The sequence below is a fragment of the Megalobrama amblycephala genome, linkage group LG11 (assembly GCF_018812025.1).
Source record: "Megalobrama amblycephala isolate DHTTF-2021 linkage group LG11, ASM1881202v1, whole genome shotgun sequence".
Classification (NCBI taxonomy): domain Eukaryota; kingdom Metazoa; phylum Chordata; class Actinopteri; order Cypriniformes; family Xenocyprididae; genus Megalobrama; species Megalobrama amblycephala.
The window spans coordinates 15,703,643-15,728,012 of record NC_063054.1 but is presented as its reverse complement, the minus strand read 5'-3'; the positions used below and the strand labels follow the sequence as shown (position 1 = coordinate 15,728,012).

At 35.9% G+C, this 24,370-nt stretch overlaps 1 protein-coding gene across 2 annotated transcripts in view; it reads left to right on the top strand.

Moving 5' to 3' along the window:
• The window catches only part of ccdc85cb (coiled-coil domain containing 85C, b), a 67,716-nt gene extending 43,847 nt beyond the window's left edge, over nucleotides 1-23,869 (top strand). Inside the window, exons 3-7 of one of the 2 annotated variants that reach the window (XM_048206316.1) lie at nucleotides 1,931-1,969; nucleotides 9,296-9,397; nucleotides 13,413-13,505; nucleotides 14,738-14,836; nucleotides 21,065-23,869. In XM_048206316.1, coding sequence (XP_048062273.1) covers nucleotides 1,931-1,969; nucleotides 9,296-9,397; nucleotides 13,413-13,505; nucleotides 14,738-14,836; nucleotides 21,065-21,154 — 423 coding nt within the window. In that variant the 3' untranslated portion in view covers nucleotides 21,155-23,869. The remainder of the gene's footprint in view (nucleotides 1-1,930; nucleotides 1,970-9,295; nucleotides 9,398-13,412; nucleotides 13,506-14,737; nucleotides 14,837-21,064) is intronic. The other variant, XM_048206317.1, reaches the window with a different exon arrangement.
• Nucleotides 23,870-24,370: the final 501 nt, after the last annotated feature.

The following is a 24,370-nucleotide window of genomic DNA, read 5'->3' as shown; positions in this document are numbered from 1 at the left end:
CCAATGCAACCCCTCCCGTTCGAACCACCCACTCTAAGCGGGACTCAAACCCAGGTCCACCGGCATGGGAGTTGGGCGCTCTAACAAGGAGGCTAAAGACCACAGTCTCTAGACCACCGCTTGAGTTCAGGGGAGTGAGGTTTGCATGCACAGCTTTTACTGGCCTACGCCAGTTACACTCACCCCCCTAAATTTCACTCCCATCCGGGTCACGGCACCAATGCAACCCCTCTTGTTCGAACCACCCACTCTAAGCGGGACTCAAACCCAGGTCCACCGGCATGGGAGTTGGGCGCTCTAACAAGGAGGCTAAAGACCACAGTCTCTAGACCACCGTTTGAGTTCAGGGGAGTGGGGTTTACATGCACAGCTTTTACTGGCCTACGACAGTTACACTCACTCCCCTAAACCTCACTCCCATCCGGGTCATGGCACCAATATAACCCCTCTTGTTCAAACTGACCACTCTAAGCGGGACTTGAACCTGGGTCCGCCGGCATAGGAGTCGGGCGCTCTAACAAGGAGGCTAAAGATCGCAGTCTCTAGCATCAGTCGCTAGACCACCTCTTGAGATCAGGGGAGTGAGGTTTACATGCACAGCTTTTACTGGCCTAAGATAGTTACATGTGGACAATTAGTTTTAACTCAGAGCCTAACAATGGGCTAATGTTTTGGAATAGAAGCTGAATTTGGTGAAAGACCCCTTGAAATCAACTAAATCAATATATGAATGTCGTGTGAATAAATATAAAACCGAATGGCATTAAAGTAATAAACACAAACAAGCTGAGAAGTTAATTTGAGTTAAAAATCAAATTATAGAACAATAGATATAGTGTTCAACATCAAATATTCATAGTTATTGTGGTGAACAACTGCGGTAACTCTGACACCTGTATGAACACCACCACCAATTAGTTATTCATTAACAAATTCATTAAGAAAATAGAAGTGTGAAGTTAATTCAGCTTTAGTAAATCTTTAGCATCATTTGTGTGGAGTGTCAGTTTGATATATTTTCATCTAATTTTATGTGTGACAAAAGTGTTGAAATGCTTTTTGAGGCCCACTGTATATGCTAGTGTACTCCTAAAAAATTGTCCAAGCAATCTTTGAGTATGCATTTAAAATTTACCATCTAAAGATATAATAAAAAACATCTAACAGAATAAAAAATATATATTTTATTTTATTTTAAGAAATGGATGCTGTGGTCAAATTTTAAACAAGTAAAAAGCAGAATCAAGGTCTTTAAAGCCAGAACATCCATTAATTTTGTTTTGTTTTGTTTCTCCTGTGTTCAGTTACAATTATTTTTGCTTCTAGTAAAAAAACACTAGCTTTATTTTCATTCAGAAATTTCAACAAGTGACTAATAATTAGGGCTGATATTCAGTCTTTAAATTGATCTTCAGTTCTACACACACACAACAAAAAAAAAATATTACAAACCTATGATGAATCTATGACACTTTCATCACTTGACACTTTTTCCAAATGGATACTGCATTTAATTTATGGTTAGGGGGTTAAATTTGAATGTGCTGACATCACATGACACACCAATTTTGAATGTCCTGCATAACCACAGATAGAGGTCCAACCATTGTGAATTGCTTTAAAGGTGGTCTGAAAATGTACACATTGCACCTTTAAGTGCTGTTCAGTCATTTTTGACTGAAAAATTTTGTTTTTTTATAATTTTTACTTAATTGGAATGGTATGAAACTTGGTAAAGGTTTTGTCGGATCGGTCATTTTTGACCATCACACAGGCAGCAACAGAGGGTTAACAAAAAAAAATGTGAAGTCCAAAGTCTAACTATTTGAATAGGCAATCTGATGATTATGATGGCCCTGGTGAAGAAACTGTATGAAAATGTACTTACATTTGTTTAATTGGTTTGTGAAATGTCTCTTGTGTTCTCCAGCCCTGTAGCCGTTATAGCTTATCAAAGCTGTCCATGAAGGTAACTACACATTTGCTTAGTGGTGGTGGAGCTCTATTTCCTCCTAGCTCTCTTCTTGCTTATTTTTATATCTGTATTTACATTCTCTAACTTAAAAAGCTGGTGTGTAAAATGGCATGCTAAGTGCTTGTGCTAACATGCTGGGCTGTGCTCGGGGGCTTCTGGCGCCTGAGCTCATATGCTTGTCGCTCTTTCCGATCTTATCATTTATTCAAGCAACACAGGTAGTGCAGCATAAATTTTTCATGTCTGACAAACTGATGGATGTAAAGATGAGTATGAACATATTTGAATTTTTAATAAATGCCCCCTTATCTGTCTTGGCCATTGTCCCATATCTTCTCTAAGAAAATGCACCTCTCTAAGTTTTATCACTGTCTGTCAAGTTTAATTGCATTAAACCATATTTGACTGTCCAGTAATGTAAGGATGTGCTTATGTTCAAAGCTGATTTGTTTTTGGGTTGTCTGACTGAATGAAGAAACCCTATAATTATGGTCTATCAGACCTTGATCCAGCATGTTTCTTGTGTTCAAAATAGAATAGAAGAGAACGTAGCTCATTTTTTAAACAAATTTACATTAATTGCCTATAATTTATTGTTAAATGTATTGGTGAATTTGTTACACAAAGCAGTGTTTTGAAGGGAATGAACTTTTGTCCCTGAAGCACTACTGCTAAAATATTAAAGCTAAATTAAAAAAAAAAAAAAAAAAAAAAATCTAGAGTGGACAGACTAGAGATTGTCTAGTCTGTTGTTTAGTGACAGGATGATCCTACCCATCTCTAGTATGATGATAACTGTGCATTCTTTCTTATTTGACAAGACTTGGCTATTCAGGAGTAACTGCCTTACCATTTTGATTTGTTACTCTTTTGTAGTCAGATTTTTCACTAATTGCTTTATTTATTTAATTTTTTGGATGTTGTCAAAGCAACAATACAGTCAGGTGATGAATTTTGGCCCTTTGAACAGGTTACATTCCGGCAGTGCAAGTATTTCAGAGGGTGAACCTATTTCTTTTGGTACGGTGACGAGAAATAACGTCAGTCTGTAGGAATTCTGACACTCCCTCAGTGCATTCAGTGCACTCATTTAAAAAATAAACAAGATTATAGAACAAAAAAATGACAAAGGTGTTCATATAATGCAAAATAGAAGCACTTTTGAAGTGCTTTTCAGAATTTTGGACACCATTGTATATAATTCCATTATATAAATCAAAGTTAACCATACAGTTGTACAACAAACTGTAAAATTTTACCCATTCTTACCTACTTCAGTAGGTAACTAAGCCCAAACACACCCTGGCTTTATGTCCTGAATAGTTTTCCTTGCCTTTCTGAGGAAAAAGATATCTCTGTCAGCAATGTTGGAAGAAACTGCATTACAAACTGGGTCATTTCTCAACAAACAGTCATAACTCAGTCAAAATAAGGATAGAAAACTCTCCAAGGCTAATATGGAGATTTTAGGACTTCAGAAATGAGGATGCATGTTAAACTTTGTAGGGAATGGATATGTAATATAAGCATCACAGCAAAGAATCCATAGATTTCTGTAATGCGTTACTAAACACGCAGGTAAGAAAAGAATCAGTATTTGATGCCAAGTTTGATCAGCATTCTTCATCAAATCCTACAGCATATACAAACAAAAATGTTCCTGTCTATACAAGTACATCAGTGCTGCATCAAATTGTCCTAAATACCATGAATGGTTAGTGGGCGATACAGTATGTTTAGGTTGCAGGCGAATGTGAAGTTCACATCTTCCTTGCAGCCACCAAAAACACAGTTTCTTTTCTAAAAGAGAGTGACAGAGTTATTTATAGGTCTTTCTTACAGTGATCACATGCATTCAGAGAACATGAAAGCAAGACATTGAAAATGTCATAAGGATCACTGGTGATTAGAGATGATGCCAGCTGGAGCCTGTGGGTGTCTCTATTATAGCAGCATGAAGAGATATGAGCTTTACTTTCTATGGACAAGAATACCTACAGGAAGCTTTGTGGGAGTTTGTTCTGGTTGAGGGTAGCAATGCTAAGTTCCGTTCAGCTCAGAAACTCAAAATTTCAAACTTCATACTTGGGAAAGTGCAAAAGAACGCAACTTTGAAGTCAGTCTTTATATTTCGAAACACTGTATCTAGGCCCGTATGTATAAAACTTCTCAGAAATGCTCTTAAGAATAGTCTTAAGTTTAGACTTAAGTGTCAAAAACAAAGAGTAGGACTTTTCTAAGAGTAGGAGACTTTTATAAAGAAGCTAAAAGCAACTTTTAGTAAAGTATAAGACTGATTCTTAAGTGCTGACTTAAGTGTTGGGAAATAAGGACTACAATGATGTAAACTCAAAATGGCCACCCTTAATCTCTGAATCAGCCAGTAGCAAGCCTGCAAGGGTGAAGTAACAGCAGCACAACACCTATAATTTAATGTTATTATACAAAAAAATCATTTAAAAAGACACTGAAATATTTTAATATTTTTATTTATTTTTAACAAATAGCTTTGCATTGTGCAAAATTAACACAAATTAGTATTAATGGGGTGGAATCTTTTTCTATTGATATATGACTACTCATTTACAGTTAGAGTAATGATGTGAACACAAGTTCCACCAATGGCTCCAACAACTTCAGGCAAGCCCACTATCAACACAAAAATGGCTTGCTTTTGCCGCATGGTTTGATTGTCAGTTGGAAAGTCAATTAACTGCCATAGAGTAGTGGCCAAATGTGATGTCCAGCCATATGAAAATTGACATCTTCAACCTTAATTCAAATATTTTTTTAAAATGTGCTTGGAGTCAATTGTTTCATGTGTGATAATGAAATTAAATTTCAAATTATTTCAAATTATTTTTGCCCAGGCTATCATGCAAATAAATTATGAACAAATGCAAAAACAAGAGAGAACCAATGAAATATTAAAAACTGATTATGTTGATTAGTAGTCAATGTCATATTTTAAAACATTTAAATAATACAAACATAAAAATAAAAATATGTTCCTCATATTTTGATGGTTTAAGCAAAACTGTAGGGTCATTAAAAAAAAAAAAAAAAAAAAAAAAAAAAAAACTTTGCACATCAATTTTGGCCATTATGTTTGGTTTGGTAAGTCTAGCAATATTACTATTTAAGAGCCTGCTTACTGTGGACTGATGGGTTCAAGTCATCACCGGTGCACTGCTGCATTCTTACAGTCACCAAAAAATATATTAGAAAAGCTTTCCAGCACTGGAGAGAGCTAAGTGGGAAGACCTGGAAACAGACGCAGAGTCTGCTTTGATTCCTTCTCATGTAAATAACACTGGGTTTTGATTGTCTGGAGCAGCTGTTCTGTTGGAGATTAACAAGAATCTCTTGTTTGTATTTACTCTTGTGTACTGTACGTTCATTTTTTGTGCTTCCTTGTTGTTCATTCATCATCTGTGCTTTATTTTTCGTGAAGACATTTTGACATTTCTGACATTTTGTTGCGTGTCAGCTGTGATAAACAGACATCCACTCGCATTGCGTGTGTAACAGTGGCCAGATTGAGATTGAGTGAGATTTTTGCAGTTAAACTACTGCAAACTGATGACCGCTAGAGAATGAGACGTTTAGCGTCATTGGTAGTGCATTTCCCTCGCATGCCAGCAGCGATTGGGCTGGGATTTGAGATAGCCTCGGAGCAGGGTGGTTAGTTTTGTAATGTGAGTTTTGTAGGTGGCACAATGAAGAGAGGGGTGGGTTTGTTTGGGTTGATTTCAAATATCAACAGTGTTCAACAACGAATTTGAGAAATCGCATACAGCACCTTTAAATGTATTAAAATGCATTAAACATAATTATGGTTTAAGTAATTTTTATTACATTTATTACATTTATTTAAAGTTATTATATTTCTTATTAGGTCAGTTACAAAAAGAATTGACAATCAAGTTTATATCATTTTATCAACTCCATGTCATCATATAACTCCAATACATCTTTATTGGAAAGCGTGTGTTTCCTCTTCTTTGCTGCCATCTTGTTACTCCTAACTAGGTTAGGAGACCTCTGCAGCTCTCCTAAAAAAAAAATTAGCTAAGACCTAGTCTTGACACTTAAGCCGGGCACACATTTAACGACTAGCTAAAACATTCTAAGACTATGCTCAACATACAGCGATTGTTTCCTGCGACTGAAGCAGATTTATATACTTACACATGGAATTTGAACACCGACTGTAATCGCAGACTGAACGCAACTGGCTCTGACTGGACGCGTTTGAGCACGATCAGTCATAAGTATCAATTTACATTCATAATCGGCCTTACAATTGTTAAGTGTGTGCGCGGCTTTAGGAACCTTTATGAATCATACTTATTCTTAAGTCTAGGAATAAGAGTAAAATTATGTCATTCTTAGAATTTTGACACACTTAAGACTAAAATTTTACTCTGAGCGGCTTTATACATACAATAATGCACAATAATGATAAACATTCACTTTTAAGCAAATAAAATGCATAAGTGAACAAAGTTCCTACATTATATCATAATAAAACACTTCAAATGATCTTCTCTGTTGATAATCGTACACCCCAAAAACTAAGAGCTTACTAAAGTTGTTTTTATTTATTTATTTATTTTTTATTGCTAATAGATGGCTTTGTTGAAGATATCCTATAGGAATATAACACATTTGACTTTGAATAGAATGTAGCATAACAAGTGGGTTCAGCCAAACCAGACCTTTTAAGTCACTTTTAAGTCAGTTCACTCGGCGGCCATCTTGGAAACCCCCTGGGTAGCTATTTTCTTTGTATGTAATAGACCTACAGCTCTTTGCTTGAATGGGAAAAGACCAAAATCTCTAAATCCGTTTTTCAAGAATATGTTTTAATAACGTTTACAAGCTAGCCCAGCTACCAAGAGCTAGTCAAGAGTAAATAAACATCTGATTTTAAACTCTCTTTTAAAGGTGGGGTAAGCCATATTTCAAAAACTCTGGCTACGTTTACATGCACCAATTTTCGTCAATCGGAATGAATAGAGTCCGATTGCAGATCTGTTTACACATACTCTAAACATTGTAATCTGATTCAAATATCTGTTTATATGTGTTTTATATACATTCCGATTACATTAATTTTGCACACACGCTCTGCGTTTGACGTCATATCAATCACACTTGCGGAGACAACCATGGACGTAACACCAACAGAGCTCATCGTTATTTTTGCCCTGTTGGCAGTGGCGTAGCGGACAGGCACGCAGGGTTGTGGGTTGCAACCCAGGTTGCGTCAACAGACAATGATCATGTATCAACAATAGTCAGAGATATTGTCAAAAGCATCAAATATTGGTAATATTAAGGGGATTTGGTAGGCCTGTTACATTCTTCTAGTCTATTATAATTACTATTAGGTTAGGCTTCTTTTATTATTAAATTAATATTATAATAAATTTGTCCCACAATAATTTCATAGCGCATCACCGCATAACTGATGTGCTGTGAGGATAATAAAAGATTAGGCTATTAGCTATCTTTGAAAATGTTTTAAACATTTTTAGGTCTATTATACAATGATTTATAGGCCTATAATTAAAATTATTAGGAGTGTATAATATTTCCTAACACTGCAGTCATCAATGAAAATTAAGCACATTTTTACTTCAAGCACCGACTTAAAAAAAAAAACAACTTGTTTAACACGAAATACTGTTATTCTCATTTGTTTCACTAGCCTATATGTACGGCCATAAGAGAAATAATGGAATAAATTAAGACAGTTATATACCGTTATAAGCATATTATGTTGAAATTCGTCTCTTAGAGAATATGCTCTGTTAATGCAGCGTCAGACAGCTCCGTCACTTTTTACATTCACTTTCTGTAGGGTAGTGAATACTGACCGAGGTTGAGACTTTTTCACCGGCATAACTCTTGCGCAAAGTTTGCGCGTTGCTTCTTGTGTGATATCCATTGGCTCCCCTTCTTGTTTTAAAATGGAAAGATTTCCAGTATTATGACGTATCTCCCCGCCACTGCCTGTTGGAATACATCTTTACAACTAAAGATGTGAACGTGAACTTGCGTACTGCGTAATGCAGTGTACTGCGCATGTGCCCCAGAGACTTCTGAATACGATTGAGAAAGTAGTCAGATTCAAGCGTTTTTTGCTGTTGGATCAGATTAGAAAAGGAATAAACCACCCCTTCCAGTCCGATCGAAATTTCATTCAGGTCGAGCTCAATCGGATCGATTAAGGTGTTTACATTAACGCTTTTCAATCCGACTGAGCCGTCAATCCAATTACAAATGGATTATTTGGGTGCATGTAAATTTAGCCACTTTTGGACTTTGTTGATATTTGAAATCAACCCAAACAAATCCACCCCTCTCTTCATTGCTCCGCCTCCAAAACTCACCCTCCAATCCTAAACGCCCTTTTCCGAGTCGGTCTCGAACCCTGCTTGCCAAGTGCACTAACAATGACGCTAAAGATTGCATTCTTCTAGCGGTTCGTCAGTGCGCAGTGGTTTACCTGCACAACTCTCAATAGTTGGACCACTGCTACACATGCTATGCGAGAGTGGATGTCTGTTTATCACAGGATGACGTGGAAAAAAAATAGTGCTTCGCGAAAAATAAAGCGCAGATGAATGACAAGGAAGCACAAAAATGAATGTACAGTACACAAGAGTAAATACAAACCGTTGTTAGTCGCCAACAACACAGCAGCTCCAGGCAATCAATGACACTCAAACCCGGTGTTACTCACGTGTGAAGTGAAATCAAAGCAGCCTCCGCATCTGTTTTCAGGCCTCCCCGCTTAGCTCTCTCCAGCGCTGGAAATGCTTTTCTAATATTAAGCATGGGTCCTAAAGTGCTTGCCCAGTCATAAACCTTCATTCCAGTGATATTCTTTTGAGCTCATTTGTATTGTGTCTCATCTCTCTTTCTGCAGTATTTCTTCAAATCTCCCTCTTGCTCATTCTGTCTCCTCGACCATCATACGCCCCCTAATGCTGATTGGTTACACGTTTGTTGTTGGTGTCGGTCCAACTAACTTCCAGACGGTGTTTTTGAAATAATGCTTACCCCACCTTTAATTGAAGCAGAGATTCCCAATTTCTCTCAATCATTTTTCTACAAGTGGCCCTGCTGTCTCCTCTTTCCTCATACTGGCTGTAATAACTGTAATAACTTACAAAACTATCTTTCTCCCACTTTTTATCTTGCCTCTATTATTTTCATTGAGAACAGTGAAGAGTGTTTTGTTTGATGGAATGTTTAATATGCTCTGAGTTATAATGTCTCTGTTTCCCATCTTGTGTAATTCAACAGTGTAATCCAGGAGACCTGCGAGCCCTGCGGAAGGGTATGACTCTCTACCACTCAGAATCACAGCTGTCCTCCCTCCCCCAGAGGCAGGAGGCCCTGCTGAATGTGAGTGATCCTCTCCAAGCCACTGTACAGAGATATCAATCCAAGTATAAGTAACTACAGTACCTGCTGTTACCGTATTTTCCGGAATATAAGTCACGTTTTATTTTATCAAAATCTCTAAATCTAAACCAATGTGCGACAACTTGTATTCCAAAGCAATTTATATAATGCAATTAATATCAACCAAGCAAAACACACATTTGGATTAGTGCCAAATGAGAGATATGTAAATCTAAGTTTATTCATAGCTCAATTCCCATATGCCTGTAGTTTTTGTTTCGCTTTAAATAAATTAATTTAGGCTTGGCTTTTGTAATAAGTGTTGTTCATAATGAATGGCACTATAATTTATGTATATTTTATACTTCTATTTTTCATTTATTTAATTGTACAATTAATTAGATTTAAATTTGTAATCAATTGGCACTGATAGCCACAAAATAATAGCTCAAACCAGAAATCATAGAACACACAGGGAGATTATTCCAAAATGAAAGTTCAGCTTAATCAGTTTAGCACGAGTGTGTGGGGAAAAAAAAGAAGGAGATCCTTGGTACGTCAAAACTTTCATCTGTTGTACTTTGCTTTAGGCTTTTCCTGTATGGGAACCGGAGGCTCTTTTCATATCTTTGAAAACTTTTTTTTTTTCTTTAATTTTCGCCTGGAAAATTAGTAGAACCATATGCTGTAAAATCTGATGAATAAAAAGAAAAGCAAATGTGCCTTTAGCCAGTGCACAGGAAGTCTCGCCACTGTGTTTTATGTTGTATGCTTGCTTGAAAATCTTGCCATTGTCAGCTGAAATTCTTTATAACGTTAATGCAAAGTTTGAATTGAATTTCTTTAAATTGTTTTGACTCAGCATCTCCTCTGAGAAAACAGGTCAAGCTCCCATTTTATTCCATTTGACCTTTCATGTTTTATAGATTTTTGATGCCGCTTCCAATCAATGTGTGGTTTGAACAAAAGCATCACACATTACCATCACACAGCATTGTTTATGTGTGTAGCGCTAAATTATCTGATTGTTAATCAGGTACATTAGATAATTAAAAGGCAGCTAATTTCAGCTGATTTAGTTCCACTAATGGTTTAATTAGTTTGCATCACAGAATTAATGATTGTGTTAACATTTTATTTGATTGAAATCAGCATTTTTATTGACTGTGTAATTGTGAAAATTATGACTATTTCAACAATACAACAGGCCAAACTTTTACAAGATTTTTAACAGAGATTTATTAAAGGGTTAGTTCACTCAAAAATGAAAATTCTATCATTAAGTACTCACCCTCATGTTCGTTCCACACCCGTAAGATCTTCGTAACACAAATTGTGATTGTAAATTAATCGCCTAAATTATTACATTATTTGCTAACTGCATTCTTTAAATTATAACGTTGACATGCATCCTCTGTAAAGCTGCTTTGAAAATGATATGTATCATGAAAAGCGCTATACAAATAAATGTAAATTGAATTGAATTGAATTGAATTGAATTGAACAAATATATTTTTGATAAAATCCGATGGCAGTGAGGCCTCCATTGCCAGCAAGATAATTAACACTTTCAGATGCCTAAGAAGCTATATTATATTAAATATAAAGACATATTTAAAACAGTTCATGTGACTACAGTGGTTCAACCTTAATGTTATGAAGCGATGTGAATACTTTTTTTGTGCGCCAAAAAAAAAAATACAAATAAAAAGACATGCACATAAACTACGATAGAAACACATTTACAGAATAAATCCCTCCATGAACAAAAAAAAAAAAAAAAAAAAAAAAAAAAAAAAAACTCATGTGACTTGGCTTCAACAAAGGAATGTGATCTGATAACTGGACTAACGAGCAGACCGGTTTCATCACACATCAACTTAAATGTACTTTTTGTGCACCAAAATAACGACTTTATTCAACAATATCTAGTGATGGGCGATTTCAAAACACTGCTTCATGAAGCTTCAAAGCTTTACAAATCTTTTGTTTCTGAATCAGTGGTTCGGAGCATGTATTTCAGTAAAAAGTCACATGATTTCAGTAAATGAGGCTTCGTTACGTCATAAAAGTGTTTCGAAATTTGAATGGTTCTCCACTGGGGGGCATGACTTTGGCAGTTTGATGCAGGCTCCTGAACCACTGATTCGAAACAAAAGATTTCGTAAAGCTTCGAAGCTTCATGAAGTATGTGTTTTGAAATTCGCCCTATTCACTAGATATTGTTGAATATTTCAACAATATCTATTTTACACACTCATTATTTTGGGTTTTTTGGTGCACAACAAGTACATTTAAGTTGTAGTGTGATGAAACCGGTCTGCTCATTAGTCCAGTTATCAGATCACATCCTCTGTTGAGGCAAAGTCACGTGAGTTTTTTTTGTTTGTTTCTTTTTGTTTGTTTTTTTGTTTTGCTCATTGAGGGATTTATTCTGTAAATGTGTTTACATCGTAGTTTATGCGCATGTCTTTTTAGCGGCTAAAAAAAAAAAAATGTGTCCGCCTCAATTGAGCACACGTTTATAATGCGCAATTTTAGAATGAATGCGCATCTTGGTGTTTCTTTTCGATACAGTGTTTTTTTTTATTGCGATAACCCACAATGCGCATACATGTCCGTATATAGTAGATGCATGCAATTTGAATTCAACCACAGTTTTGCTGTCTAAGGAACAATACCAGAGTTTGTCACCTTTAGTGATTTTTATAAGTCTAAATAGATTGAGAATGACTATTCAAATATTTAAAAATAGTTTTCTGGTGTTTCCATGGGAAACCATCTCATAATATGGAAGAGTTCCTTCTGGAAGCTTTTGATTGATAAAGCTCTCTCATGAAACACATAGCGAAGTGTATTAGATACTCATTAGATCATCATTAACACGGCACACAGCACAACACATAAACGCTTGTCCCCCTTCATTCTCCCTTTAAGAATGTTTTTAAATAGGTGTTTTGTGGTCATAGTCAGTATGAATGTATGCAGATCATGTCCGGCTCTCTTCATGCGGTATGAATGATTAAACACAACCAGGGGCTTTTTGTCCTCCACAGCTGTCTGGGCTGCTGTGTGCAATGTTGAGCTAAGATGAATGTTTTAGATGGAATGTAGTTTTCATTATGAATGATATTCATATCTCTGAGTTGAGACAGATAATTAACAATGATGTATTAGTCAATATATCACCAATGAGAACAGGACTATGATGCATATGTGCATGGTAGCTGGTTTGTTTTTATGATCTACCCTGTTTAGCCAAGTATCCAACAGCTGTAAGTCTGACAAAAAAGAGAGTATTTCTACTCGGCAGTCATCTTCGCTTCTATGTACTTTGAATGGCGAATCATCAAATTCTACAAAACTGTTGGTTATACTTACCTCTCTGTAGTTCCGTTGGTCAACCACTTAAACCAAACCGGACCCATTAACGACTAGCTATAAACCTCGTACCATGTTTCAATGGTTTAAGCTGATTTTTCCAGCAGGATGTTTTTAAATTTTTAACATTGTGTCCTTTTATCTTTTACAACAAGGCTTGGTTTAAAAGGTGGTTACAAAAAGGCAGAAGTCAACCCTGAAATTATATATATTTTAAAACAAACCAGCAATTAAAGCAATGAGTCACAGGACTTGAATCATATTCAAAATATTGGTGTTAAGAAAATGGTAGAATGAACTATGGAAATATAGTGAAAATAAAATTGTGCTTGTTTAGCTGGTGGACCAGCATAGTCATGCTGTTCTCAAGAAATATAATAATAATTTTTTGTAACAATGTAAATGTCAATTACTGTCAATTTTGAGCAAATTTATTCATGCTTGCTGAATAAAAGTTTTAATTGCTTTAAAAATAAAATCACACTGACCACATACTAACTTTTGAACAGTAGTATGCACTTCCATTTCTACCATATCACCCCAAAAATATGATGTACCATGGTAATACCATGGTCCCCTTACCCAGAATGTTGGCCAGGAGCAAACTGACCACCCCATGCTTTCTCTTCTATAGGGAACTGGAAGACTACAGACCAGTGAATCTTCTCCCTCCACTGGGTTTATCTCATCTGTACAGAAACCTGAAGCTGTGGTTCATGCAATGAAGGTACACACATTACCACACTCACACACATTATCAAATAGTGCATATATATATATATATATATATATACATATACATATACATATATATATATATATATATATATATATATATATATATATATATATATATATACACACACACACACAGCAGCACACACACACACACACACACACACACATGATGTCAGAGGCGAATGCCATGGCCAGACTGGTTTAAACTGCACATCAGAAATGGGGACAGAAAGTCAATTTAAGTGACTCGTTTGAACGTGTCAATGGTTTTTGAAGAATGCATCTCTGAATGCACATGTTCAACCTTGAAGCAGATTGGCTACACTATTAGAAGACAACACCGGCTGCTACTCCTGTCAGCTAAAAACAGAAAACTGAGGGTACAATTGTCACTGGCTCACCAAAATTGGACAATAGAATATCCATCCATCCCTTTATGACCACAGTGTACCCATCTTCTGATGGCTACTTCCAGCAGGATAACACGCATGTCACAAAGCTCAAATCATCTCAAACTGGTTTCTTGAACATGACAATGAGTTCACTATACTCAAATGGCCTCCACAGTCACCATATCTCAATCCAATACAGCACTTATGGGATCTGGTCGAATGGGAGATTTTCATCATGTATGGGCAGCCAACAAATCTGCAGCAATTGCGTGATGCTATCATGTTAATATGGACCAATAATCTCTGAGGAATATTTCCAGCACCTTGTTGAATCTATGCCACAAAGAATAAAAGCATTTCTCAAGGCAATTTAAAAATTAATCAACACAAATCAAATATGATAAACAGAAGCTCAAATGCATGAGAACCAATTTTTGCTCTCATTTCACCCATCCAACTGCACACACACAGCAGTATTGAACATGCACCCAGAGCAGTAGGCAGCCATTTTTGCTGCGGTGCCCAGGGAGCGATTGGGGGTTAGGTGCCTCTCTCAAGGGTACCTCAGTTGTGGGTAATGAGAGTGAAAGAGAGCTCTGTTCATTCACTCGTTACTGAGACTCAAACCTGCTACCTTTGGGTTAAATTCGACTCCCTAACCATTAGACCACAACTGCCCCTAGCATAATAGTTTGAGAGAAATCTTAAAATAAACTTTTTGCTTTAGTATTTGTATTTCTTTTGCAGGAAATGGACATCAATAGTTGTACAGTGTGAGTGACTAAATGAGCTGGTTTAAAAAAAAATGCTCTTGACCATGTATTAACAGGTTCTGGAGGTCCATGATAATCTGGACAAGCAGCTTCCAGAAGAAAGTGAGGAAGACCTGAGTGAGAAAGAGAAAGCCATAGTGCGAGAGATGTGCAACGTGAGTGTTTATCTTGATTTTTGACAGTGATGAGGCCTGTTCACACTAAGGATGATAACTATAATGATAATGATGAAGATATAGTTCTAAAATCATTCTAAATATAAAAGAATAGCAGAGTCCACACCACAACTATAACGTTAAAGGCATAGAGGTAGCAATTTAGTTGGAATCACTTTCAGAACATTTTTTTTCCTGCTGATGAACAATAAAAACATTGGGCAAACAGAATCTATCGTGCTTTAAAGAGCTCAAGCTTTTAAAAGCAGCTGATGATAAAACTGCAGCGCGTGCTTAGAATAAACAGACCAATATCATCCGCTGGTGTTGACGCTAATATAGTTATGGTTATGGTTATGGTTATGGTTATAGTTATCGTTCTCGGTGTGAACGAGCCTATAGATCTATCAGGCACTCAAAAACATAAAGAATTCAAATGCTTCAATGACTTCATTCACTTGACCCTTTGTTAAATCTGCATAATTGCTGCATAATTTAAATGTTTAAAGAAAAATGGAAGAGAGAAATTTTTTTTTTTTTTAATTTCTTACATTTTTTTTTTACTTTGTAAGCACATTTTACTTAAAATCTCACTGCCCACAGAAATGTTCAGTTCATGTCTATTAAAAGTTTCCCTTCACAAGGAAGTGTTACCAAGTGGGTGGAGCTCTTGGAAGGGTCAGTTAATGGATAGGTTGGTACACAGAGCTCTGTGCTCATCATAGCATGATATATAGCCAATAGTTTGATCTGTTTGTTGGGCCCTGCAGTGGAATGTGGGAATGAAGGAATCCAGCTTGGAAATCTAGCTCACAATAACACCTCTGAGCTTCTCACCTGGAGACGCCTGGCCTATTTAACACCATTGTGAACGCTGTTCATAAGAGATCTGGATGGATGGATGTTTGGGCTTGTTTTTTCTTGCTTTCTGTGGGTGGTAATAGTGTTATATTAAATATGCTAGACAAGTAGCAGTGACTTTTGTGAATAAGGCGCAATATAAATAAATTATAATTAGGTTATTGGCCGATATTACTTTTATTTTAAATGGTCGATCTTAGTTGTTTAATTGTGCTTGCTCATTTCCCTTTTTTTATTACATGTTGTAGTGTAAAAAACATACCCTTTACAATCGTTTACAGGACAACTATGTACAAAAAATGGAAACGTTTTTCCTTTTTTTTTGCGTACAGATGACAATGTTGTCAAAATGATCCCCATTTACAAAGATCTGCAAAAATGACTAAAAACATTGTATTATTCATGCCAGGCCAGTAGTTGGCGTTGTCACTTTGTAAACAAACACTATGTGCCTATAGACTGAACATGTAATACATGTGCATGATGTCACCATTTTCACAAATTCACATTTTTGTAGTTTACACGGAGACAATATCGCTTTCGAAAGTTTGCGTTTTCAGCCCCCCAAAATGCCATTGTCATGTAAATAAATGGCATAAAATATGCATAAAAAGTTTTCTGGTTTTAGTTGAAAATGCCCCTTTAGATATTCTTTTCTGTCATCTAATGCTCACTTTAATAACATTGTTCAATGTAATCTTTCAATTCAAATCTCAGAATGAAAATGCATTATACAGTATATCACAGAAGTGAGTACACCCCTCACATTTTTGTAAATATTTTATTATATCTTTTCATGTGACAACACTGAAGAAATTACACTTTGCTACAATGTAGTGAGTGTACAGCTTGTATAACAGTGTAAATTTGCTGTCCCCTCAAAATAACTCAACACACAGCCATTAATGTCTAAACCGCTGGCCACAAAAGTGAGCCTGTTCTGAGTGGAACCTGTCCTGTTAAACCACTGTATGGTCTTGACCACCGTGCTGCAGCTCAGTTTCAGGGTCTTGGCAGTCTTCTTATAGCCTACGCCATCTTTATGTAGAGCAACAATTCTTTTTTTCAGATCCTCAGAGAGTTCTTTGCCATGAGGTGCCATGTTGAACTTCCAGTGACCAGTATGAGAGACTGAGAGCGATTAACACTAAATTTAACACACCTGCTCCCCATTCACACCTGAGACCTTTGTTGGGGATAAACAGTTTAGGACCCTTGAAACCAGATATGTTGAATAAAGACCAGGAGTCAAAGTTTAAAAAAATAATAATAAATTGAAGAAAAATGTAATGAAGAATAGTTTGCAGTTTCATGTTGAATGGCCGCTCCCCGTACATTCACATTTCCACAACAATTATACTCTAACAGAGTCAACTAACTGTGTCATTACTTCAGGTTGGATGATTCTGATTGGCTAAGAAAAATAGACAAGATTAGAAATTTTCCACATATGGACAGATAGAAAGAAGCATATCTCCCTTCGTCACGGTGATGACGAGGGGACCCTGGATTTAGGTACTGGATGTCCTTTTGGGGTCATGACATGGCGTCTGCTGGTCTCAAGCAGAATGCCAGTTGTCCAGTACAAAGGGACCTGCACAGAACACTTAGCGCACATACACAGATACATGATTCCCAGCTTCTTCAAGGCTGCAGTTGATCTGAGCTCTGCTCTGAGCAGGAAACTTTCCCAAAACATACTGATAACATGTTCTTATCCCTCAGTGAGAGGTACAGACAATATTAAAACTTATTTTCTAGTGTTTGAAAAGGAAAAGAAATGCTTTAACATACGTTGAAGAAGTCATTCAAATTATTTAACCGAAAGATATATGTTGATTAATAACTTAAAAGATATATATATTAGAGCAGCAGTGGATTCCAGAATCCATCCCTTCACCTTGTAACACTAACAAGTCATATTCACTTTTGTGGCCAGCAGTTTAGACATTAATGGCTGTGTGTTGAGTTATTTTGAGGGGACAGCAAATTTACACTGTTATACAAGCTGTACACTCACTACTTTACATTGTAGTAAAGTGTCATTTCTTCAGTGTTGTCACATGAAAAGATATAATAAAATATTTACAAAAATGTGAGGGGTGTACTCACTTCTGTGAGATACTGTACATTATAACATTGTGATGCCTAAATTCACTTGCAGAGATGTGCGTAAATACATGGAAATGTATTTAAAATACAAATACAAAATACTGTGTGGAAAAATGTATTTAAATACAAATACAAAATACTGTGTGGGAAAATGTATTTAAATACAAATACAGTATTTTGTATTTTGAAAATACACAAAATACATGTGAAATTGAAGATTCAGTGCAGGTATCCTATTAGGCTGAAATCTATCTGGGCCTATTCTGAATGCCAAAAAGCATTTAGATGTGTGCAACTACTTAGAAACTTTCGTTTTAATTTTATATACCTCTTCCTTTCCCCTGCCCTGTAGGAAATAAAAAACTAAAAAAACAACAACTAATTTTTAACTTTTATTATTTTTTATCACCATCATTAAAAGCCAATGTGACAATGTGTAATTTGTTAAGCTAATTATAAATAGTCACAGTGAATTAAGAAACTACACAGGCCTACTGACTTTTAATTCCTTACCTCATTTCTGCTCTCTCTGTCATTCTCTCTCTCTCTCTTTCTTAAGTGCTTGCTTCCTTGCTGGTAATTACAAATAAACTTATGTAGTGCAAAATAGCAGCCATTTATACTTACTTCTGACAAGGTTACAATGTAGTCTATTACTTATGGTGAACACTACTAAAAAAAACTGTAAAACTGTGGGAACCTTTTCTGCTATAGCAAAGAATAGGGATGGGTGATATGACCAAAATCTTAATTTTACTTCACAGTAACAATATATGGCATGGTTTCACAATTATCAATATCAGTTTTGATACCACAGCAAAAACTGAATTTCAAACTCTTTTGATGCTTTTTTTTATGCAAGTGTATATAACTTTTATATTTATTTAATGTAAAGTTTATTTGTTTCTGTATCATAATTAGAAAATATAAAGTTTATCTAAAAAAAAAAATAATAATAATTAGAAATCATTTGGCACTTTTTTGGTGAACAATAAAACTAAAAGTGTAGTGTATCTTTCATCATTGTCATCACAAATGCACACAATCACTACACTAAACTGATGGAGACAATGATTAACCTAATTATTTCGTCTCTACATAAACAAACATTTGCATAGATGTAAACACAATCACAATTTGGAAATGTGTCCAGTTACATTTTCATAAAGCACCATGTTTGTAAAATTTAAAATGATTACGTTTACAAAATGAGCCTGCATAGCAGAAATAATGAATAAAGTAATGGTCGGTGTTTAATACAATCGTTAATTGAAATAAAATAATTAATGAATTAAAAAACATATATAACACAGTATTGTTCAATTTAGTGTTATACATATGTTATCATATTAATATGTTTTGTTCTAATGTCTCAAGTCACAATTTCAGGTTTACTGGATTTAACTTGATTATTTGGTTAGGGTTTAAGAAGTGTACTAAAAAAACTTTTGTGTCGTCAAAATGACCTACAACCTAATCAGTTTACATGTGAAGAAATCTATTTATTCACAAACGTCTCATGAGACGAGTGTTTGACATAGTATAAGAGATGTTTGACAAATAGAGTGCCCCAGGGATGGCGCGTTTTTGTAGGCCAACCCGGAAGTTAAGCGGCGCACGGGTTCCCTTGGTTGAAAGCCTATGCATTTTTCCCATAGACTTTTGGAAAATCGCAGAAAATAAGCTCTGTGTTTAACAAAGGGTTATGACACTTACACGTTTTGTCTATCAAGATAATCTTTACAAGTTAACACAACATTTATAGATTTTGAAGCCTAAATAAAGTCGTCAGATATAAAAGGCTAACAGTAGGCTATAAACGGACTACAGCACACCATGGTCGCGGATCAACGTCGTCACCACCAAAGCCTCCTCAAACTGTATTTTAAAAACAACGTTATTTAACAACATGCTCGATGATTATGATCTGCGCTGTTATTAATACTTATCCACTTTTTCATGAGAAATGCTGTCCAAATGTCCCGTTTTTAATGATGACGTCTAAAGTCCCCGCCAAAGGAAGTAGTCCCTTTTAGCAATTTGTTAGCAACCGCCGATTTTAACACAACATTTATAGTTTAAAAAATCCCAAGTGGGTTATAACTGGTGTGTTTTATGTCATAGATCAAAACGTGAAAGTATTTAGAGGCTTTGTTAACCACAGACCTTATTTCAGGCGATTTAGCAAAAACCCATTAAAAAAACCCATAGACTTGACGGCGTTGGAACCGGAAGTCCTAAAATGCTAACTCGCTTCCGGGTTTTGCCTACAAAAATGCGTCATCCTGAGGCACTCTATTATTCGGCAAACTACTTCCTCTCATCGCTGCTTTTTGGTGGTTTGGAGAACAATTACTAAGAGTCGCCCTCTGTCATTTCACAGAATTATACAACGGAGAGCACGTCAAGCATAAAAGCCTCATAGGTTTACCGAGGAGCGCGCGCAGTAAGCAGGTTCATGGCGTAGAGCCATGCGAATTGCGAAAGTATAAACAAGGCTTCAACTGCACAAAGCTAAAGAGAAAGCGGAAAGTCCTATCTATGTAAACGATTTAGAAAAAGTTCCATCGATTCACATTTTATATCATCCCTATGAATCTACGATATTGTCATATGATATCACCCATCCCTAACATGCAGTAACGTTAATGCTTCAAACACATTTGACAAGCTACTTTAATCAACAAGTAGCACATCCTCACCTTATTCCAGAAAAGTTGCCGATCCAAGGCTGGGTTGTACAGCTGCGGCTCACGTGCATGAATGTTGGGGTTGGGGGGGAGGGGCGTGTCTGGTCTGAACTAGTTGATGCATGAAAACAACACCCTGATAAAGAGGTTGACTGTCTCAAAGTATTTTGAGTATTTTGAAAATACAAAAATACTCATCTTAAATGTATTTAAATACAAATTACATTTGATTTTTTCCAAAGGCTTTAAAATACAAAATACAAAATAGTATTTTGTATTTCAAATACGTATTTTAAATACATGTATCTGAAATACTGCCCATCCCTGTTCACTTGTAGCATTTAAAACGATTGATTGTAGTTTTTAGTGTTTTTTTAGCCAAAATATTATAGAATATCTGCTGTTTTTTCAGTTATTGCCCATAACAAAAATAGTAATTGGTGAATCCCTAATTATAGGCTATAAATTATATATGAGCCTAATTTACATAGAAAGTAGTGAAGAATGACAACAGCTTTTAAGATGCAGGTTTTGGACTGACATACAGCAACTGATTTGTGTTCAGGTGGTGTGGCGAAAGCTGGGTGATGCAGCAGGATCAAAGCCGTCCATCCGACAGCAGCTCTCTGGGAATCAGTTCAAAGGTCCTCTATAGCATATGAGGAACATTCCTCCTTCTGTTCATCCACCTTGAAACTCCAACAGGGCCAAACTGAGAAACCACTCACAGCAACAACAGGCAACATGAACACTCCTGTCCACAACCATCTTCCATGTCAAGTCATTTGGAGTCGAACTTGCCATTGACATTGGATCACTCCGCACCAGTTTTCAGATAGTAGCCATGTTTTATATTCAGTCAGTAGGTGAACATTATAAGCAATAATCTGCATGGAAATAACATTGTTTGATTATTAATTATATTTTTTTTATTATGGATCTTGTTTGAATTCATGGCCTTGGCCCAAATGGCACATCGTCTATGAACCAGCAGTCATTGACAGTTACCCAACAGTCAATGTGGTCTCCACAAAGAACCATAAAGGACGGTACCCATTTGGGACAAGGCCCATGAAGTGTTTACAACTGGCAGCTAGTCATGTTCAGTCAGTTTGCCTCATTTGTATTATTATTATTTTTTTTTTTTTTTACTTAACAGTGATGTCAGAAAACTCATTATTGTGTCCTTACAATCTTCTATACAATGTTGGGTCCATCAAACTTCCAGAGCAAAATGGGCGATACCAGATAAGGCTCACTCCACTCCACTGTGTTCTGGTACCCTTTCTGTGCATCAGTAACGTACAGAAATGACTCTGAAAGACAATGTAAGATATGTACAAAAGCTTTAAATCACTTTATTATTATGTTGTCTTTTTAAGTCTTTTTACTTTTTCTAGTGGCTGTTTTTAACTCAACAGCGTATGGGGTTTCTTAACAGCGCAACACTTTTTAAACAATGCAGCTGAGACACAATAACAGCACAATACATGCTAAATATGATTTTCCCTGTTCTTGTATAAAAAACAGCTGGTGGTCACAACTGAAATCCATTGTTTTTGTATGTTTAAGATGTCAAATTTCAAAACAGTGTGCTGTGCATGCTTGACAATCACGTCTCTCAGGTCTGGGGAAATTACAAGTGTACGTCAAAATCATGTGGCTGAAACAATAGATTTGTCCTTTTTCCAGCCTTTTTGTTTATATCCATGATTACAGTTGGTTGAGAATGGCACTGAATCCATTTGAACTGACCCTTTAACAGTCAAGACTAATATATTGACAGAAATCATTGTGGTAACCTAATGTTTAAAGATCTAAGCTGTCCGGTTCAACCCTAAGTAGGGGTGACCTTCAAATCTAAGACTCCTCTAAGGCCCTTTCATGTCATGCAGGTCAAGGCATAACACACCACCAGTGTTGGCGGTAATGCATTGCTTTTTTCAAGTAACTAGTAAAGTAACATTACATTTAAATTTACTACAAAATATCAGTTAGTTACTTTTTCAAATTAGTAACGCAAATTACTTTGTTTTATTTTTTTATTGACTGACAGCTCTCCTGTCCCCATGTTGAGAGAAATCAGAAGTAATGCTGCCTTCACGTGCTCTCGGAATTATCGTAAATACGAGTTTCCTAGGTAAAAATTGCACATGAATGCCCTCCAATTTCCAATTTAGAATATGGAGTTACATGTAGAACGACCACCATTCACAAAGTTATTCATGTTTTCCACCCTTTGCTTGTTGGCTTATTCAGTATTTTGGCTAATTTGATAATGTTTTCAGTTCTCATTGTGTAGTGTAGTACTTTCATCACTATATGACGAATTTTATGTTTAAATTCCACACATTTTCCCTCAAAAGCCTGCAGGGCCTGCTATTCAACAGAGAACAAGCAGCAATCCTAAGTAGTGATCAAGGATATAGCAAGTGATATTTAGCTAATTTAAATGCATGTCAGCAACTGTTTAATGTATGTGAGTCTCTTTTTTTCTGCTATTTTCTTTCAATGTCAGATAAACTACTTGGCCAAGTTCTAAAATAGGCATGCTTATAAATGAAACACTAAGGCTGTGTTCAGAATGCAATTTTAACATACTGATTATTGTGCAATACATGCTGAATACTAACATAAAAAACAAATAGTATGTAAAACAATACACATTATACAACCATAAACAGTAGTATTGTCATATGGAAAAGTAAAATATTTCATATTCAAATAAATTTCAGCTAATTCCAGTTCGATCTTCACTCTGGAAATGGAAGGTTGAACGCACTGCATTGTGGGATACAATATTGTTAAAAGTGTTCTTTGTTGTATACCGGATTTTGGTAAATATATATCGCAAAAATTATGAGTAATATGTTAGTAAACTATTCTGAACATAGCCAAAAATGGCTAAAGAAAGAGTTTGAAGAGTTTTAACGAATTAATCAGAGGTGTTTTCTCTTTATGGAAGAGTGTGTTTGATTGGCTGGTATGGGGTTTGACCCACCTGTCACAAACATGAGAAGTTGCTGTTGTTAATGAAAGGAGTTGCAAACAGATCCTATACAGATTCTCTTGGGAAATGGTCTGAACACAAAGCCATGATTTACTTTTCTTTCTTTTTTTTTTTTTTTTTTTTTTTGATGATGATTTTATTTGGCTCATGTGCTGCCTCTTTTGTGCATGAGGTTTTGTTCGAAACCTATGCACCTATACCCTGTGTTGTTTTATTGTGTACAACCTCTGAAGGTTTATCCTGTCTTCAGTGCAAGCATGACTGCTGGAGACGTCGGGGTGATGTTTTATGACGGAGATGTAAAGAAAAAAGTTGTACAAAGTGAACCAAGCCGATTTTGTCAATAAAAAGCAAACTATTGCTTTGAGTCGTCACATTTATTTATATAGCGCTTTACAGTACAGGTTGTTTCAAAGCAGCTTCACAGTAATAAAATACTGAAAAAAAATATCAATTGTGAATTAAAACAACTTCAATTGCAGCTGTAATGCAGTGTTGTTGTGTTGATTCAATTCAATCACAATGTCATTGTTGTAAAACAGAATTCCAAGTGTGCATCTGTTTTCAAACATGATTAAAACATGGTATATCATGAACTAATGTAGCTGTTAGCTGTTAACTTCACTAATGTGAAAATACCTTGCAATACACTTTGTCAATTTATTGCATTAAGTTCTTGACACTTGTTACTAAACAATCAACTATAGGCTACTAAACATACTTTATGAAGCATATTTAGTTCAGTGGTTCTAAAATGGTGGATTGTGACCCTGAAAATGGGTCACAAGGCTGATCTGATAGGGCTGCCAAATGCAGCAAGTAATTGTGCATAGTTATCGACTTTTATGTTTTGTTGATGTC